Source organism: Vulpes lagopus, chromosome 1 (assembly GCF_018345385.1).
Source record: "Vulpes lagopus strain Blue_001 chromosome 1, ASM1834538v1, whole genome shotgun sequence".
Classification (NCBI taxonomy): Eukaryota; Metazoa; Chordata; class Mammalia; order Carnivora; family Canidae; genus Vulpes; species Vulpes lagopus.
This window is the reverse complement of record NC_054824.1, coordinates 163,124,951-163,138,070: the sequence shown is the minus strand read 5'-3', so window position 1 is coordinate 163,138,070 and position 13,120 is coordinate 163,124,951. Positions and strand designations below refer to the sequence as shown.

General features: G+C 40.5%; 1 protein-coding gene across 1 annotated transcript in view; it reads right to left on the bottom strand.

The window, feature by feature from the left end:
- PAPPA2 (pappalysin 2) overlaps window positions 1-13,120 on the bottom strand; it is a 272,084-nt gene that overhangs the window by 229,474 nt on the left and 29,490 nt on the right. Inside the window, exon 2 of the mRNA XM_041765686.1 lies at window positions 1,581-2,652. Within this exon, the coding sequence (XP_041621620.1) occupies window positions 1,581-2,652 (1,072 nt within the window). The remainder of the gene's footprint in view (window positions 1-1,580; window positions 2,653-13,120) is intronic.

The following is a 13,120-nucleotide window of genomic DNA, read 5'->3' as shown; positions in this document are numbered from 1 at the left end:
GTGTCCTGAATCCAAATTTTACACTTAGTCTTTGACATCATATGCCTGAACTACAAGCCGACCTATTAATTAGTGTTAAATGACTGCCCACACACAGGGATACCATGAATTACTATACAAATTGTGGCCAACAAACACAAAGGCACCCATCCAGGTATTGGGTGGGAGCTGAGATCCAGGCTTCCCACCTCCCGCCAACACTACACCCTAGCTCAGATGTGATCCTTTTTATAATTCATACAAAGGTACCAGTTATGTGATGAAGAAGCTTTGCTCACACACACAAAATAACAAGTTTACCACCCACCTCTCTCCTTTCTTACCTCCCTCTAACACTCCCAACCTCCACATGGACCACAATGAAAATTCTCTTACTGGCTTCTCTCTCATGACAGAAGACACATCAGATCCATTAATTCATTAAAATAAACATGAGATAAGTAACTATATGTCGGGGCTGTTCAAGCCACTAGGTATGTAATGGTTAACAAGGGCCCTGATCTTGTGGAATGATATTTCAGGCAGGAGAAAGACAAATTAATGTACAAGAAAAACATTAGAAAGGATGAGTGTTAAACAGAAATTTTAAATTAGTTGACAAAATAGTGATTGAGTAGCTTACTTAAATTAGGGGAAATCAGGAAAGGCCTCTTCAGGAGGTGACATTTCAGTCAATATGGAAATGACAAGAGAAAACCCATCAAGAGAAGATCAAGGCAAAGAGGTTTCCAAGAAAATGAAACAGTTATTACAGAGCCCTAGGGCAAGAACAAGCCTGATCTGCTTCATTGGAACAGGAGAAAGGTAGCATGGCTATGCAGTGAGGGTGCGAGAGTGGTTGCAGGAAGAAACTGAGGCAGTAGGCAGGGGTCAGCTTGCAGCACAGTGGGTGAGCCAGATGGGGGACGTGGCTTCTATTCTAAGTGGGGAGAGAGAAAGTGAGAAAGAGAGGAACAGGTTCCGATTTACCTTTAACAAAGGATCTTTCTGGATGCTGTGCACAGAATGGAATCTAACGGGGTGAAAAGGAAGACTGTGGTTGCCTTAAGGAGACATCGAATTAGTTGTAGAAGCTCTTGTGTTCCTGAAGCCACTGAACTGCCCAAACTGCACCAGAGGCTACACACACATGAGGCCTCTTCATGGATTTGCGTTACTTTGTGGGGAACCTGTGACTATGGGAAGAACACTCATGTATAATTGGTGCTGATTGGCTTATGCTCATGTTTAGCTCATCTGCTCTCTGAAACCCCTGGCTTCCTCTGACAGACTAAGCTGTTTGGCTTTCCTGTGCCTCAAACACCTGGCATACACATCTTCAGGTGAACTTCACGCCACATACACGTTGTCTGCTCCACAGAAAACACATTGTGTGAGGACTGTCCCTTGTCTTCGCCATCCCTGTGTCCCTAATTACCTAACACCTAGTACTTCACAAAAGCTCAATAACGTCTGGTGGGATGCATGAACATTTTATTTGTGGGCTGTGTGAACCCTCTTTTCCCTCCAGAAACCAAAAACATAAAATGATGCAAGAAATGCATCCTACAAGCAGGACACCCCAAGCCCAAGCCCCTTACCTCTTGGGTGAGTCAGGGTCGAAGCAGGTCTTGTGCACATCGGCTACCTCGGGGTCGCAGCAGTCCCCATCGTCAAAGTCGTTCAGCATGTTGTTGCACTCCACGTGGCAGAGCCCGTCCCTGCGGTTCCAGGAGTAGCACCGGCCATGCAGGCGGCAGTCGCCCCCATCATAGCCCGTGAGTGGGTGCTCACACTCAGGGTCACAGTGGTCATTACCAATCTTGCTGGGCTCACAGTTCACAAGCACAACCCGGTGGCGCAGGGTGGAGTTGTGGACATGGTGGACGCTCAGCTGCCAACTGATATTGTAGCGGCTAAAAGCATGATTCAGTGCCTTGTGCTGCCGGCCAATCTGCTCCTCACTCACGGTGGGGTTCAGGCCCTCATCGTCACAGATGTTCACCACTTGGTAGCGGATCACCTTCTCTCCCTGGAGGGGCTGATGTCCATTGTAGTGGGAGATCAGCTCCACATTGTCACAAGCTGTCCGCCCACAGAGTGGGGGCTGCAAAGGTGACAGAATTTCAGGCTGGGGCTCAAAGCCCTGCAGAACCTCTCGCCGTGGGTACTCCCCATCTCTAAAGGGGGCCCACTGTGCTTCCAAGGGCTCAAAGTTTGCTGTCAGGATCAGGGTGGTCAATTCTCCCACTCCAGTTGGATGTTGAGGACTGTGTTGGAGGTGGCTTTGTGGAAGGGCAGTCGACCAGAAGACCAGTGTGCCCAGGTGCCCACGAAAATAGTGGCCATTCTCAGAGCTATCCCCCCCCAGAAGCAAAGAGCGGCAAGACGCCATGAAGGGGCTGTTCAGGGGACCAGACTGCTCTAGACTACTGGCCACCCGAGTGCCATCCACATACAGAGCCATACGCTGTCCATCATAAGTGGCTGCCACGTGTGTCCATGTGCCTGGTTGGTATCGGCTGTGGCCACTCACAATGGTGGCTTTCTTCACACGGTCGGTTCGAAGGGAGAAGAAGAAGCGAGCGTCTCGCCTTCCCATGTCCTTCCCTGAGTGGATGCCTAGGGCCCAGCCCTTGTCACTGACAGTGTGGGAGCAGTTATCAAACACACCTGGGAAAGAAGGAAGAATCGAGGGAAGAAATACCAGATACAAAGGGGATGGAGAAAGGGAGAAGAAAACCCATATAAATTGCAGGAATATACGTTTTTAATGGGAAAAAATAAGTGGTACAGATTCCCCACCTGAACTGCCTGTCCAGTACCCCATATGGGGCCATTCTGGCAACATCTATCCCCAAAAGGAATATGATTTGAGATTCCATCCAATTTAACTCACTCTGGTATTTTTCAATAATCAAAATGGAAGCTAAAAAGGGGATGTCTAGTTCGAGTGACAACCATCCTCTAGAGTTTGTCACAAAAGTTCCACGTCTTCTCCCCGCCTTCATCAGAAGCAATGGCGGAAATCACAGTTTTTAGAAAAGGCAGTCATCTCCTAGTGCCTCAAATAGTCCCTTTTCCTCATTTGAATATTGAAATGATTATTCTTATGGGGGAAAACAAGGAGTTGGTGAAACAGGAAATCCCTCAGAGCAGACAGTAATGGACATTTTTCCCAGCCCACTATTCCCTCCACTGCAAGGATACCCATCCACAGCCAGAGTAAGCAAAATGGCAGCACATCATGGTCCTAGATGAAAAAAATAATCAAGCCAGTTGGAAAAATAGTTGTTCTATAATCAGTGATGCCCACCACAGTACAAAAGTGAAACTCTACCAGAGAAGCAAAGCTGAAGCTCCTCACCACATGCTATCTTACCTCTTTACTCAGTGGGCACAGTGGGCACTATTAAGTCCAACTGAATAAACAAAGGGGGTCTACTTATAGATAACTAGATCATTAATGTTTCCAGCAGGAAAAAGGAGTCAGATATAACACAACCACAGTTTAAACAGGAATCATAAAGGAGATCTGGAGGCCTCGAATGTTCCCAGAAACCCATCTGCAGTTACAAACCCACCAACTCTCTGGCACCTCTTCTGATAGTATATAAATAGAGTCTCGGGAGCAGATATTACCTGTAAATTACATAGAGGCATTACATTCACAGAGAAAATGTGTAATAAGCACTGCTTTAAATAATGAATGAATGAGGGAGATGTCTGCTAGCCTTTGAATCATATATCTGAGACTAACATCAAAGTTGTTTTCTCCCCAGCCTGTTATATAAGAATCGTATTTATGCCCCTGAGCTCCTAGACAATCCACCCAAACAGTAGTTTTCTATGGAGAGTCAGGACTCAAAAGTCATGAGGCCTCCTGCTGTGATTGCAGTCAAGTGTTTTAAAAGTCGTTATTTTTTCATAAATGACAGAATATTTTTTCTTCAGTCTCTAGCATAAATTAGTAACTTATGATTTAAAAAAATTTTTTTTAAAAAGCAACTCTAACAATTAGACTTTGAAGTACTGGTGAGGACTAGGTATAATGCAATGGTGATGTTTCCGTTTTGTTCGTTTAGGTGGGGGGTACGTTTTTACACTGAGGTCTGTCTCATTAGGGAGCATAAAAACTCCTGCTTTAACAAATTCTTGTATAGGGTAGGCTTTCAAAATGGCAGATAAATCTAGTGAGATGAACAGTAAGTTCCCTGAGTCAGAGTTTCAATTTGGTTAACTTATTGTGATAAGTACATCTAGCCTTAATTCTATCCATCTGCTGACCTATGAAGAAATGTACTACAGCATTTAATATCAGGACCATGAAGTTATTAAGCTCTCAGCTAGTAAATATCTGCTAGTTTTTAAGACTCATGATGGCATTACCTCCTGATTAACCTATCATAAGTTGAAAATACATTGAATGAATATACCTACCCTACTGAACATCACAGCTTAGCTTAGCCTACCATATATGTCTCAGAACACTTACGGTAGCCTACAGTTGAGCAAAATCACCTAACACAAAGACTATTTTATCATAATGTGTTGAATGTCTCATGTAACTCATCAAATACTGTCCTGTAAGTAAAACACAGAATGGTTATATGGGTATAGAATGGTTGGAAGGGTATCAGTTGTCTACCCTTTGATCATATGGCTCACTGGAGCTGCATCACTGCTGCCCAGCATGAGAGCATACTGGACCATATACTGCTAGCCCAAGAAAAGATCCAAATTCAGAAATCAAAGTACAATTTCTACTGAATGTGAATCACTTTCACACCATAATAAAGTCAAGTAATCAGAAATTGAACCAGTATAAGTCAGAGTCTGTCTATATGTGAGTTGAGGTATAAATTATTACACTTCACATCTAAAATACCAGATAATTAACTTGTTACCTACTAGGCATCTAGTTGCAATTTTGAACACTTTTACTTACTGTTCTTAGAACTTCCCATTAATATCAATAAAATAATTGTTTCTACTTATTTATCTCATAGGAAGCTATAAAATTATTGATAGTGTGTCTAAAAAGATATTTCTAACTTCTTGAGACAATGCGTAGAGATGTAATTTTATCATACTAGTCTAGTTCTGATTAAACTAAGCTTTAGTAATTACATTAGAAAGAATTTATTAGTCATATAGTCATTTTAGTTGGGAGTTGTAACAAGTATGATAGAAATACTACTTTTTAAATGATTACTAAAGTAATTATTCTTTGCTCTCTAATTTAATAAGATGTCCAAGTAGCATATGAGAAATTTCATGAAGTACTTAGGCAACTGCATTTTATTTGCTGTATTACCATTGTTCATCTATAGAAAGAGAATAGTTTTTGAAGTACTGCCCTGCGCTCATTCCATGCCAAAAGAATAAATAAATAAAAACATATTTAAAAAAGAATTCTCTAAACCAATTATTGTGGACTGAATATTTGTATCTCCCTAGAATTCATATGTTGAAACATATTTCCTATTGTGATGATATTTGGAAGTAGAGCCTGTATGAGGAAATTGGTCTCCATGAGGATGGAACCCCATGATGAGATTCGTGTCCTTTTAAGAAGAGGAAGAGAGGGGCACCTGTGTGGCTTAGTAGGTGAGCATCTGCCTTTGGCTCAGGTTGTGATCCCGGGGTGCTAGATGGAGTCCCACATCAAGCTCCCTGCAGGGAGCCTGCTTCTCCCTCTGCCTATGTCTCTGCCTCTCTCTGTCTCTCACGAATAAATAAATAAAATCTAAAAAAAAGAAAAAAGAAAAAAAGAAGGAGAAGAAGAAGAGGAAGAGAGCTAATCCTTTTTGCTCTCTGCCAATGTGATGATACAAGAAGAGGGTCATCTCCAAACCAGGAAGAGGATTCTCACCATCTTGGTCTTAGACCTCCCAACCTCCAGAACTGTGAGAAAAAAACTGCTTTTGTTTAAGCCACCTAGTCATGGTATATTTGTTACAGCAGCCCAAACTAAGACACCAATGTTATCATCTAGCTGTGGATCAGAATTGCATGTGAAACTTTCACCAATACAGGTTCTTGTGAAACCATGTTGAGAGCTGCTGATACACCATATTTACAAAAGAAATCACTCTTCACTACTGCTTAGTGGGTGGAAATACAGTTAACAGAATTTGGGAGTCATAGTATTTTCCAATCAGTGAAGAAGAATTAGAAAGACTGTGATCAGTGGTAAGTTACATCAGACATGAAAGTGGAAAGCTCATCTGAAATTGCTTCACACCATTTGTTTAAAAATCACATCTGATCAGGCATTCTAGTACAACCTATGTAACCATCATATATACTTGTTCATTAATTCACCCAACTAATGAAATGAGATGTAGTTAAAAGAAATATGGGCCTGTTATGAATAGTACACAGACATGATGCTGTTAGAGAATGTGGCTGATCGTCTAAGAACTGATAATTAATTGGGGCTTTTTATTATCTGTAATAAAACTAATATTTAAGACAACTAAAATGAAAATGAATATCCTCCATCCCCACTGAAAGATCTATTATTCCGAAAGTGGAAACTGAGACAATGAAGCATGGTGTGGCTCATGTCTCCCTAATAATCACTGCCATCAGCCCCAACATCTTTCATGAAATCTTGAGTACAACCTTAAGAGGATTTTCAAAATTTTGAAAGACAGAATAAGTAAATATTTCTATACTCCTGCATCTTTTATAGCCTCTACTAGTAATCATCCCTTCCTCCAATCTGGTGGATGTGGATAGAAAATTATGATTCTCTGGTGCCTGGGTGGCTCCGTTGATTAAGCATCTGCCTTTGGCTCAGGTCATGATCCCAGGGTGCTGGGATCGAGCCCCATGTTGGCCTCAAGTGGGGAGCTTGTTTCTCCCCCTCTTGCTCCCCCTGTTTGTGATAATTCTCTCTCTCTCTCTCAAATAAATAAATCTTAAAAAAAAAAAAGAAAACTATGATTCTCTTCTCTCTTGAGACTGAATAAACCAATACAGTGATGCTAAAATTGCAGCCTCTCTGAAACATAGATGTAGTTCCAATATTCAGCCTTCAGCCCAAGCTGGTAGGAAGAGGATCATGCTTGGTCATTTGAAGGGCTGTCACCCTACTAAACCACAAAAGGTTCACATTTCATCTCACTGTCTTGCTCCTTTTGGAAAACGAAATTTTACTTGGAATTAGTCATTTTGATTCATCAAACATTTACTGAACATCCCATTCATGCCAGACACTGAAATTCATTTCAGCTTTGGAAGAAAAAGCAGTCTTTGCCCTTGAGGAGTTATATTCTCATGAGTGAGTGGAAACATGAAGAGATAATTTCAATACATCAGAATTTAAAATCAAGGAATACATAGGTAAGTGAAAACAGAGCCAAATCTCAACCCATATAATTTGGAGAGAATTTCCTAAGGGGATAAGACTCAAACACACGCTTAAAAAGTGTGTAAGAGTTGGCCAGGCAAAAGAATTATGGATCACTCCACGTAGTGGGGACAGCAAGATGGCAGGCATCATGGGTGGAAACAGGTCAAAGTAGGTCTTGCATAACACAGTAAGGGGCTTGGACCAAATAAGGAATAGCTGGAGGTTCTCCTACTGTTGCCAAATGCCTCTGATATCCCGAGAACACACAGAGGAACTGCAGCATGAAACATCCCATGGCTGGCCTTGCCCTGCACACTTGATATAACTGTAATTAAGGAACTTTCCAAAGCTTGGAGACAACTGTGGCACGAGAAATACACAGACACTATAAGAGTTTCGTGTAGTTAGTCCACCCACGTACTTACTCAGTAGATATTTATGAAGCAGTACTAGCTGCCAATCTTAGTATTTGTGCTGGGTATTTCTAGTGATCAAATGGTTATTTGACATCATGGAGAGTTTGGTACAGTGCAGAAAATAAGCCTTAAATAAGCAGCTACAATCAGATATGCTGACAGCAAGAAGTATAAATAGCTATGTGAGCAGCAAAAGAACCTCTTTATTAAACATGGAGATAATATAGCAGAAATTCTCCCTAAAGTTACTAACTGCCAGCTTTCTAGCACTGATCTATCTTGTTAATATTTTTACTCTATCCAAATATGCCCATGAAATAAGGGCTACCTTGATCACCAGTCAAATTGTCTGAAAAGGTTGGGGAGACCCAAAGCCAAGGAACTCCAAGATGTAAGTTCAAACATTTCCAGATCAAATGTCCAGAAACATTTACTGTAAAATTCCTTATATCAAAAACCCAATTCAGCTGAATCTTTTAGATGGAGATGTGGTGGTCATTTTGTGAATATTTTCCCCTTAATTCTTATCATGGAAAGATATCTCCCATTTATATGATACTTGGGATTCCCAAAGCAATCTTGTATAACTATCATTTAAAGGATAAAACCATCCTGTAGAGCTAGGCAGGATGATTATCACCAGTCTCACTGTATAGATGAAGACACTGAGACTCTGAAAGGTTGGATGTGAGGCTGGTTGCAGACAGTACACTTGAGTTGAAGTGTCACGAGTCAGAGCCCAGGATAAATTTCTATGCTGGGGAAACCACAGAGCATGGGGGTTCCAAGTATGAGCCAGTGGAAGTTTCAGTCTCCAGCCTGCTATTTAATATGACATGTGACCTCAGAAAAATTACATCACCTTACTGAGCCTCAGTTTACTTATTTGCAAATTGTACCTATAAAACAAAATCTGTCCCTCACTGGTCCTCTCCTCAGCATCCGTCAACCACAACCTGAGATCACAGACCTACCTCCTGAGGTTGTTGAGAGAATTAAATACAAGAACAACTCAGTGCAGTGCCTAACTCATACAAAGTGATAAACAAACATTAGCTATATTGAGGAGGAGTTTGATGATGAGACAACAAAAAGAAGAATAAATCAGATACAAAACCAATGTTATACTGGTAAATATTTAACAACTGGTCCTCTGAAGAAAAGAAAAGAAGAAAAAAATACAAGCCCTTATTTGTAGCATGTGCCAATTTTTGTAGTATAAATATTCCCACAATGGCCAATTTTAAGTTACCAGTATAATGACACTGAGCATGGAGTTGGGAAGAGATGTATACAGTTGGTTCTGATGAGCCTGTCTGAGCCAATTCCATCACAATAAAGACTGAAAAAGAAAACAGACGCAAGCTGCCAAGTGTCTCCTTCTCCCTCTATTAGTGGATGTGTGTGCTTTGCTGGTGAGTTGATTTTTTATCATTTAAAAGAAGTAAATGTCATGTTAGGCTTATCATAAAACTACAATAATCAAGACAGTGTGGTATTGGTGAAAGTGTAGACAATGAAACAGGACAGAGAGCCCAGAAATAGACCCACATAAATAGAGCCAACTGATCTTTGACCAGGAGCAAAAGCAATACAATAGAGCAAAGACAGCCTCTTCAACAGATGGTGCTGGGTCAATGACATCCACAAACAAGACAATAAAGCTAGGCATAGGCCTTACACTACTCACCAAAATTAACTCAGAATGGATTACAGACCTAAATGCAAGATGTAAAACTACAAAAATCCTAGATGATAAGACTGGAGAAAATCTAGATGACTTTGGGTTTGGTTATGACTTTTTTTAGCTACGATACCAAGAGATGATCCATGAAAGATGTAATTTATGAGTTAAACTCATTAAAAATAAAAACCAGTGCTCTGTTAAAACAGTATCAAGACAACTAGAAAAAAGCCACAGACTGGAAATGAATATTTGCAAAAGACACATCTGGAAAAGGATTATCATCTGGAATACCCAAAGAACTCTTAAAGCTTAACAGTAAGAAAAGAAACAACCAATTTAAAAATGGGCCAAAGACCATAAGAGATAACTCACCAAAGATATACAAATGGTAAATAGGCATATGAAAAGATACTCTACATCATATGTCATCTGGGAAATGCAAATTAAAATGGGATACCACTACACATGTATCAGAATGGCCAAAATTCCAAACACTAACACTAAATGTTAGTGAAGATATGGAACAAACTCTTAAATATAGCTGGTGAGAATGCAAAATGGGACAGCCACTTTGGAGGACAGTTTGGTGGTTTCTTGAAAAATTAAACATACTCTTACCATATGACCAAGCAATCACACTCCTGGATATTTACCCAAAGGGGATGAAAACTCTGTTTACACAAGAACCTGCACAGAGATGATTTTTGGGGTTTTGGAGAGTTTTTTTTTTTAAGATTTTATTTATTCATGAGAGACCCAGAGAGAAAGGCAGAGACATAGGCAGAAGGAGAAGCAGGCTCTGCCACCACCACCCCCTCCCCCTAGGAAGCCTAATGTGGGATTTGATCCCAGGATCCAGGGATCAGGACCTGAGCCAAAGGCAGATGCTCAACCACTGAGCTACCCAAGCATCCTGCACACAATGTTTGTAGCAACTTTATTCATAATTGTCAAATTTTGAAACCAATGAAGATGTCCCTGAGTAGGTGAGCATATAAATTAACTGTAGTATATTAGACAATGGGATGTTATTCGGCACTAAAAAGAAATGAGCTACCCAGCCATGAAAAATCATAGAAGAAACATAAATGTATACTACTAAGTCAAAGAAGCCAATTCAAAAAGTCAACATACAGTATGGTTACAACTATACGGCATTCTAGAAAAGCAAAGCTATGAAGAAAATAAAAAGATCAGTGATTGCCAGGAGTGAGAAGAAAAAGATGAACAGGTGAGCACAAAGCATTTTCAGGGCAGTGAAAATAATCTGTATGATATTATAATGATGGATACATGTCATTTTTTTAAATTAATTTTTATTGGTGTTCAATTTACCAACATACAGAAAAACACCCAGTGCTCATCCCGTCAAGTGTCCACCTCAGTGCCCGTCACCCATTCCCCTCCAACACCCGCCCTCCTCCCCTTCCACCACCCCTAGTTCGTTTCCCCGAGTTAGGAGTCTTTATGTTCTGTCTCCCTTCCTGATATTTCTCAACATTTCTTTTCCCTTCCTTTATATTCCCTTTCACAATTATTCATATTCCCCAAATGAATGAGAACATACACTGTTTGTCCTTCTCCGATTGACTTATTTCACTCAGCATAATACCCTCCAGTTCCATCCACGTTGAAGCAAATGGGGGGTATTTGTCGTTTCTAATTGCTGAGTAATATTCCATTGTATACATAAACCACATCTTCTTTATCCATTCATCTTTTGATGGACACCGAGGCTCCTTCCACAGTTTGGCTATTGTGGCCATTGCTGATAGAAACTTCGGGGTGCAGGTGTCCCGACGTTTCATTGCATCTGAATCTTTGGGGTAAATCCCCAACAGTGCAATTGCTGGGTCGTAGGGCAGGTCTATTTTTAACTCTTTGAGGAACCTCCACACAGTTTTCCAGAGTGGCTGCACCAGTTCACATTCCCACCAACAGTGTAAGAGGGTTCCCTTTTCTCCGCATCCTCTCCAACATTCGTTGTTTCCTGCCTTGTTAATTTTCCCCATTCTCACTGGTGTGAGGTGGTATCTCATTGTGGTTTTGATTTGTATTTCCCTGATGGCAAGTGATGCAGAGCATTTTCTCATGTGCATGATGGTCATGTCCATGTCTTCCTCTGTGAGATTTCTCTTCATGTCTTTTGCCCATTTCATGATTGGATTGTTTGTTTCTTTGGTGTTGAGTTTAATAAGTTCTTTATAGATTTTGGAAACTAGCCCTTTATCTGATATGTCATTTGCAAATATCTTCTCCCATCCTGTAGGTTGTCTTTTAGTTTTGTTGACTGTATTCTTTGCTGTGCAAAAGCTTCTTATCTTGATGAAGTCCCAATAGTTCATTTTTGCTTTTGTTTCTTTTGCCTTTGTGGATGTATCTTGCAAGAAGTTACTGTGGCCGAGTTCAAAGAGGGTGTTGCCTGTGTTCTCTTCTAGGATTTTGATGGACTCTTGTCTCACATTTAGATCTCTCATCCATTTGAGTTTATCTTTGTGTATGGTGAAAGAGAGTGGTCCAGTTTCATTCTTCTGCATGTGGATGTCCAATTTTCCCAGCACCATTTATTGAAGAGACTGTCTTTCTTCCAATGGATAGTCTTTCCTCCTTTATCGAATATTAGATGACCATACATTTCAGGGTCCACTTCCGGGTTCTCTATTCTGTTCCATTGATCTATGTGTCTGTTTTTGTGCCAGTACCACACTGTCTTGATGACCACAGCTTTGTAGTACAACCTGAAATCTGGCATTGTGATGCCCCCGGCTATGGTTTTCTTTTTGAAAATTCCCCTGGCTATTCGGGGTCTTTTCTGATTCCACACAAATCTTAAAATAATTTGTTCTAACTCTCTGAAGAAAGTCCATGGTATTTTGATAGGGATTGCATTAAACGTATAAATTACCCTGGGTAACATTGACATTTTTACAATATTAATTCTGCCAATCCATGAGCATGGAATATTTTTCCATCTCTTTGTGTCTTCCTCAATTTCTTTCAGAAGTGTTCTATAGTTTTTAGGGTATAGATCTTTTACCTCTTTGGTTAGGTTTATTCCTAGGTATCTTATGCTTTTGGGTGCAATTGTAAATGGGATTGACTCCTTAATTTCTCTTTCTTCAGTCTCATTGTTATCAATGGCAGAAATGCCATTGATTTCTGGGCATTGATTTTGTATCCTGCCACACTGCCGAATTGCTGTATGAGTTCTAGCAATCTTGGGGTGGAGGCTTTTGGGTTTTCTTTTTTTTTTTTTTTTTTTTTTTTTTTGCTTTTGGGTTTTCTATGTAGAGTATCATGTCATCGGCGAAGAGGGAGAGTTTGACTTCTTCTTTGCCAATTTGAATGCCTTTAATGTCTTTTTGTTGTCTGATTGCTGAGGCGAGGACTTCCAGAACTATGTTGAACAGCAGTGGTGAGAGTGGACATCCCTGTCTTGTTCCTGATCTTAGGGGAAAGGCTCCCAGTGCTTCCCCATTGAGAATGATATTTGCTGTGGGCTTTTCATAAATGGCCTTTAAGATGTCGAGGAAAGTTCCCTCTATCCCAACACTCTGAAGGGTTTTGATCAGGAATGGATGCTGTATTTTGTCAAATGTTTTCTCTGCATCTAATGAGAGTATCATATGGTTCTTGGTTTTTCTCTTGCTGATATGATGAATCACATTGATTGTT